Genomic DNA, 8090 nt, shown 5'->3' with positions numbered 1-8090 from the left:
TTGCTTTGATTTAATGATACACCAGGGATGACCACGACTGATTATTTTGTGTAGTTAACCACTAGATAGGCGTCGAAGCGATGCGGTGAGATCAGCTGATCTTTCATCCCAGGTCGATTTGTTGACGTTTTGCAATCGGTACTGAAAGTGTTGCCCTTGATGTATGAATATCACACTTTTAAAAATTAAGTAGATTTTGTATACGTTCCTATATCTATGTTGTAGCATCGCCGAGCAGGCTACATCATATGCATGCATTTCAGTAAGTACAGCGGTTAGGCGATACGGTACGCGAAATGTGAAGGTCTCATGCAACGCTGCCCGTTGCCTCAATGTTGTGAATATTGACAGCAACACATGTAAGTATTTGTCAGATATAGCAATGAGAAGTGTTCTCAAGAAATTGTAAGAGTAACAGGCACTGTAAAATTACGTCATCAACTAGATATCATGATACAATGTTCAAAATAAAAGAAATGGAAACCACTGAAATCAGTTTTGATATTTAAGGGTTAATTGGGGCATGTTGTATAAAATGATTTTATGTATGATTGGTGGCTGTTTGTTGCCAAATACTACCATGATTATATTTCAATATGATCAATGAAAGATATATATTATTTTGGTCTTTTTTTAATTTTACAAAGTAGAAAAAAAGATTTCAGACACAGAGGACCCTATATTTCAGTTAAAATACATATTCAAGAGTATTTGTACCAACTACAATTTTTATAAAATAAAACAATATATTCATACTAATTGTCAATCTCTATAATGTTGATTGTATTAACAATGCAGTGTCTATATCCAGTTTGCATTGACAATAATCATATGATTGTGACACAGATAAAGCTGATTCTTAACTTCATTAGGCCTTTCTTTTTATGTTTTCTTGTTCTAAGCTGATGTTTCAAATTCCAACATAAACAAATTATTAATGTTATTCTTTTTTCTCTTCACACCAAAATATATCTGCATTGCAAAATGACTCTTATTTTATTTAATATCTTGGCACACTTGTGCATGTGTACTAGTATTTGATTACACATGCATGACTTTTTAGCAGTCATCTGTTTCTGAAGTGAATATTATGCCAATAAAGATAAGTAACATAAAAAAGGGACTCTGGTATTCTTTCAGGTTTAGAGAATCAATCAATTCACTGTGAAAACATTTGTAATTTCTTACATAACTTACTTTGATCTTGATAAGATCAAAATAGATCCAAATAAAATTGAGGAGATTAAATTATGCAGTCTAATTCATTTCAGCCGGTCTGTCTAAAATCCGGTCCTATTTTTCAGGCAATAATAAATTAATGAAAATTTAAGAAAGAATATACCTTGCCTGAGTGAATCAGTCAATATGCATATTGGCTGAAATTTTCAGTCAAAATACGTATTGGGCCTGATTATAGACACTGACATAAATAAATCCATTTATCTACATGGAATGACTGAGGGGTTCAATTTGCATTTATTTAACCATCAGAAGATTTGATGAAAAAACTTTCAAAATTCATATTTGCTACATGATAATAATATCTACAAAATATACTGAATACTACAGGTGTTTTGAAGTACTGTTGAATGAAAATCAGGATACTTAGATACAGCAGGGTATTGTGTGGGTTTGTATGGGAAATAATTTGTCAACATTAAAATACATATTATGTTACTAAAACAAGAAGGTAAAACTATGATTTAGATTTATGTATGCATCATACACATTTTGTGGGGTAGTTAGTATGATTTGTTGTTTGTTGGGACAAATCTTTGTAATTTACTACTATTTTAAGAGCATGTGTATCAGAATTCTGTAAGAAATGATGGATGAATGAATTAACACCTGTGATGACTCAGAGCACTTAATGGTGGGACACATGTTATAAGGGGCAGAATAATATGGGTAAATCTCTTTTTTCAAAGTATGATGACTAGTATGTATATTGCAACTGAGTAACTGAGTGCTTAATAGATGCATGGTAGATGTTCATTTGGACTATTTCTAAAAAAATAATATAAATTTAAATATTCAGATGCAACTTTAATTTTGATATAAAAAGTAACATTTAAAATCAGTTGTTTTATTATATTGAACGTTATTTCTTCTTAAAATATGTGTAAAGGCACGGATGTAAACTTACTAAATAGATCATTGGTAAAGGCCTGTCAAAGATGTCTGTGTGCTGCAAATGTTGGCGTATCACTAATTTTATTAAATTGAAGTCCATGGCAGTATTTGCTGTGATTTGAATGCTTGAACTGTTGTGGGAAATAACACAAAGGCTGATAAATAAAATGAGTTCGCATTATTTCATCGATGCAATATTGAAGCGTGTATGTGCCCTATGATAATCAAGGTAACATCTGATGTTGAGCCTATCACACCAGAGAACCGACATGTCTACTGCCATATGTGCCTGTTCCTACATACCTTTGCAGAAAAGTATGTAATGACGTTTGGTTATTATTCTAACAGAAAGGCAAGGTAAAAGTTCTCAGCAGTGTTGTCAACTGTCATAGTGAGTGAGTGAGTGAGTTTGGTTTAATATGGCTGGAATATTGCTGAGTGCGGCGTTAAACAATAAACAACAACTAAATCACGGCGTCAGCTTAATGTGGGAGGAAAGCCCGAAGTGATGCAGGTTTAAGACGTTTACCACTTCGGTGAAACCGACGGAAACTGGTAGGTTGCTGACAAACCTAGAAACATACGAACCGGGATTCGAACCCACAATCATAGGTTTCTGGCTTGCCCAAGGAACGCAACTCTACATAGAGAATCGTGGCGCCCTAGACGACTGGGCAACCCGTGCCCCCGTCAACTGTCATAGTATCCATTTGAAGATTCCTCATTTTGTGGAGTAACAAGGAATGATAATTATGTATCTGTACGACAGAGGGATGGAAGTCTCAAGAGCAAATGTCGACCGGGGCTACGCCTGGGTGATCCTTGCAGCTGCCTTCACCTTACAGTTCATGGCTGGAATACTGGCGTACTCTCCTGGTGTCATGAACATCGCAGTCCTGGAGGAAATTGAAAATGATCTGACTAAGACCTCCTGGATTGGCTCAATCAACTTTGGCACTTGCACTTTACTGGGTATGTAAGATCTGAATTGATAACGTATCTGCTTCGCGCATGAAATTGTAATCAGGATCAAATTTTGAAAGTGAATGGGTACTGTATAAATGTGACGAGAAGGTGATATTCATCTCAGCTTTGCCAAGTTGATCCAATGTAGCAAGATTAAGCTGACTCATCAATGCTTTGTTCAAACGAGCTGTTTTCCTGTGTTCCTTTGGAATAGATCACTATTCAACTGGTGGTCTAAAGTGCTGCTATTTGCCGCGCAGACTAGAATCCTTTCGCTGTTACACTGCAACTCTGTGCACATTTGCCGTGACATGATTCGAAGATCATGGGTTTGAATCCCAGATTCGGCCTAATAATGAGTGTTGGTTTGTTAGGTGTCCATGGGTCTTACAGGGGTATTTATTGTCAACTTCACAGGTCCCGTTGCTGGCTTGATACAAGCTAAGGCTGGTTCCCGTATTACAGCTATTGTTGGGGGCACTTTAACTCTAGTTGGCATGACGGTTGCTTCATTTTGCAAATCCATATTGGGCCTGGTTCTAACCTATGGGTTTGTATCAGGTATGTATGTTGGTTGGCTGTTTTACGCCGCCCTCCGCAATATTCCAGCTGTGTGACGGAGGTCTGTAAATAATCCAGTCTGGACCAGACAATCCAGTGATTAATATCACGAATCCCGTAATATCCAACGCAGTTGGAACCGATGAATCTGCTATGTACCTAATAGTACCATTTGACTTTCTTATGTAGTTTATTATGAACAGTCACTGACATAGAGTAAGAAAAATACAAAACAAATTACTTATGTCTTTGAACATTGCTTCTTTGACCAAAACCAAAAATGATTGTCAAGGATACCGAGTATTGTAACTCATCTGTAATGTTTGTTAAGAATTGATAAAAAATATATTATTAACAACACAATCAACACATTAACAGTTCTCTCTGTATTGTCTGTAATCGTTTTATCTTGGAATTCTGATTTTTGGTCACACACTATGTTTTACATATATGTAATATTTTCATGGGCATGTATGAAATGTGTTTCTTCTCTTTGGACAGGATTTGGTATTTGTCTTGCTTGCAATGTCGTAGGCGTTGTTACAGGGAAGTACTTTTCAAAGAGGCAAGCAACAGCTTTTGGTGTGTGCATTGCCGGTGGAGGAATGGGTCTCTTCGTTGCTGGGCCTCTTGTGAGATACCTTCTCAGTCAGTACAATCTAAGTGGCGCCCTTCTTATTCTTGGTGCAATAGAATGTCATATGTGTGTTGCTGGTGTTGTCTTAAGGCCACTTCAACAGTCACAGAGTTCAACTGTAGTCAACATTGATCACTCAGTGGATGAAAACACTGATAACGATCACGATTGTGTGCAACATTTGAGCACAAACGATTTACATATGTCACCAGAAAGCGAGGAAATGGCTCTTGAGATAGAGAAACATCCGAAACCTTCAGAAAAAGAAATTACTAGCATTTACCAACTACAATCTGAGGATACTATTGATCTAACAGAAGTTTCAACTGCAGATGATCTTCTATCTAACCATGCGTTTATCTCTTCACCCCAACAAGATTTGAAGAAATCAAGAATAAAATCAAATATATGCCACGTTTTCAGTGCTTTTCGAGTCCTTAAGGAAATTCGATTTCTTATATATAACCTAAGCATCATGCTGTGGACACTTGGTGAATCAGCCGCTGTCTTCCATCTTCCATACTATGCTCAACAAAAAGGAAGCTCGCCAGATCAGGCTGCAACTCTTTTCACTGCAATGGGAGTAGGAAGTGTCTTCTCAAGAGTGGTTGCGGGAATGATGGCCTCAGACACGAAAATTCCATACATGATTCTCCAAATAGGATTCACTGGCATATCTGGGGTGCTATTGATGCTATTCCCTCTTTATTCTCACACATACAACACTCAGATGGTGTTTGGGATTTTATATGGGACATACAGCCAAGGTACAAATACCCTAGTGGGTCCTATTGTCCTTGCTTTGGTTACGTTGAAGGATGTTCCGGTGGCATATGGGTTTGTGTACTACTCCATGGGAGTTGGTTACATTCTAGGACCTCCAGTAGCAAGTAAGTATCGCTACGATTCAAAATTCCAATATTGGTGGCTCGTAAAGGCACCATAGGATATGTTTGTGTTTCCTGACTGCCTCCGTGGTCTAGTGGTAGCGCGTCCGCCCGGAGAGCGGAAGGTCCGGGATTCGATCCCCGACCGCGTCATACCAAAAGACGTTAAACGATGGTACTTGTTGTTACCCTGTCTGGCGCTCGGCATTAAGGGGCTAAAACAAGGACTGGTCGGCTCGGAGTCAGTATACTGTGTCTGAGTGGGGTATTCATGTGAAACTGCGGCATGGTATCTCAGTGAGCTAGCACTATAAATCGGCATCAGTCCGGACTAGTACAAGCAACCACATACACGCACACGTACATGCACGTCACTACATGAGTGCAATAATCTTGAACGCGAGGTTAAACCCCATTTCACCTCACCCACCTGTTTGTGTTTCTGACTGTGAGGGCAGGACATGCTTTCCCTTTTCGCGACAAACTGGAGTCATCACTAATTTTCAGTGATACATTCATATTGATGCCAACAGCGGAACCTGTTTCAGAGGATCTCTGGCGATGATGTTTTATATTTCGCCGTGTCACAGGCAGTATGTAGAATTACGTTGAGCAAACTTTAAAACATTTAATGACCCTCAAATTTCTGAAATATTCTCAAATATAACCACTTAAACTGTGACATACGTAACTTACCCTTGGAGCTGTGTTAGTTATTCGATCCGGTTTCTTTCATCTTCCCGAGGCAAGAGAGTTAACTGACTATAAAAGTCCAATTTCCCCCCTTGCCGAACTAGGCAGGTATTATAGAGTTACATTTTGGCTGGACTAACGAGTCTATGCATAGTCCAATCAAAATCGCGCACTGAAATCGAAATCCCGTTCGTAAACTGTCGTGTAGATTTCGGCCGATTGCAGGATTTGCAAAACATGTGCACCGCCAACTCGTTGTCAGCAGCTATTTTCCAAACCTTTTCATGTTTTTAATCAAGGTGCTTACGTGATTTGATGCACTTCGCGAAGTAAGACCCGTTTTATCACAACATAGATGTTGATTATCGATCAGATCGTCTTGACAGGGCGCCGCCATTTTGTTTGAAACAAATGCAAGTGATACAAGGGGTGGAATCTGATTGGCCCAAAGGAGAGGCTTAGAAGGGACATAACACGTAATAGCCACTGGTGGCGCTACGGTCGAGCCTAGTAATTCCAGCCTAGTTCGACAAGGGTGGAAACTGGACTTTAAAATTCAGTTAACTATCTTGCCTCGGGAAGAGGTTTTCTTTTGGGTGATGTGAAAGTAGCTTCGTCATGATTTGCTTTTCTTATTTCAGGTTGGATTTTCAAGTTAAGCATGGTGTATGATTTTACTTATGTATTTGCAGGTACGATATTGTCACTACGTGACTGTTTAAAGTTGAATTCTTTGTAAAATTTTATGAAGGGTATTCCCTATACAATATTTATTTTATTGGAACTATACTGGTCATAAACATAATAGCATATGTTTTACATAAGAGGCATCTTTAACTAACCTATGTATTACTGATCAGTTGAAATATTTCCTCCCTTCACTGTCGGTTACAATAACTGGCCTGTATAACAAGTAGTTACAATGGTCTCAGCTTTCCTATCACACACACATACAGGGTTAATTGTTGTTCACAACATCACCTACCGCCTACGTGGTTTAGTGGTAGAGCGTCCGCCCGGAGACGGAAGGTCCGGGGTTCGATTGCCGGCCGCGTCATACCAAAAGATGTTAAAAGATGGTACTTGTTGATACCCTGTCTGGCGCTCGACATTAAGGGGCTAAAACAAGGACTGGTCGGCTCGGAGTCATTATACTGTGTCTGAGTGGGGTATTCATGTTAAACTGGTCATGGTATATCAGTGAGCTAGCACTATAAATCGGCATCAGTCCGGACTAGTACAAGCAGCCACACACGTGCATGCACGTCGCTATATGAGTGCAATAATCTTGAACGCGACGTTAAACCCCATTTCACCTCACCTCACAACATCACCTACCCGTTTGGATTCAGACCTCGTGATTTAAGTCACAGTCAATACACTTGTCATGGTAGTTGTTCAGTTAATATGACCTCAATTACTTTATTTTCAGGGACGTGCTTGATATTCAGTTCGATATCCGCTGCTTTAGTCAGCATAGTAAGATGATGCACTCATTCATCAATTGACAGGGACAGCTCCTCTTGTATGTATGTTGTTGATGAAGTGCATCTAGTTTCCACGGCGGTTATGAAGACCCAGTCTCATCACCCCCGATGATCAACAGGAACACGACATGATACAAAGTCAGTCATTGTGGATTCATGTGTTGGTCACCACCAAAGTCAGCGCTGTTCTAGCTGCATCACAGCATCAAACTACCAATGGTGATAATCAAATAGGTGTCTTGAACATTATGGCAAACATAAGTGTCTGCTTAACACTAAGACGAGTGAATGAGACCACTTATGTTACTGTTTGTGTTTACCATATTCATGCTCCACATCAGAGGCTTGATACGAAGAAAGTAAACTTGGAGAGACAATAGCTTTAGTTCAGAATACCAAGTTCTGACTTGAAGCCATTAAACCAACCAGAGCACTGCTCTCCCTCACTGCTTGTCACAGGGGCGCCATCTTGTCCCCCAAACGCTGACGTTATATGTGTTGTATTGGGGTCTTCGCATGAAGCGAATCGAGGTCCACTTTAAAATTTCTTGTTGTTTTGTTTGTGTTTATTTAAGGGAATGTGATTGAGGGGCGGTGTGAAAAGATAACTAGCTGCGTGTCCAAAACCTGAATCATGTTCATTTACAACTGATTACTTAACTTTCTTCACCTTACCTTAATATGTGCAATAAAAACGTTAGCGTTTAAATATTTATTTAGATATGT

General features: G+C 39.1%; 1 protein-coding gene across 1 annotated transcript; it reads left to right on the top strand.

Annotated features, from left to right (window-relative positions):
- The first annotated feature begins 2906 nt into the window (after positions 1-2906).
- Positions 2907-7365, top strand: LOC139448591 (monocarboxylate transporter 5-like). The gene is made up of 5 exons (XM_071230160.1): positions 2907-3105; positions 3517-3660; positions 4162-5187; positions 6519-6569; positions 7310-7365. Exons 1-5 carry the CDS (start codon positions 2907-2909, stop codon positions 7363-7365), a joined length of 1476 nt encoding a protein of 491 aa, XP_071086261.1.
- The last annotated feature ends 725 nt before the right edge of the window (positions 7366-8090 follow it).

The sequence above is a fragment of the Haliotis cracherodii genome, unplaced genomic scaffold (assembly GCF_022045235.1).
Source record: "Haliotis cracherodii isolate W230 unplaced genomic scaffold, xgHalCrac1.p SCAF_7, whole genome shotgun sequence".
NCBI classification, from domain to species: domain Eukaryota; kingdom Metazoa; phylum Mollusca; class Gastropoda; order Lepetellida; family Haliotidae; genus Haliotis; species Haliotis cracherodii.
The sequence above is the reverse complement of the archived record's forward strand: the minus strand, read 5'-3'. Positions and strand labels throughout refer to the sequence as shown.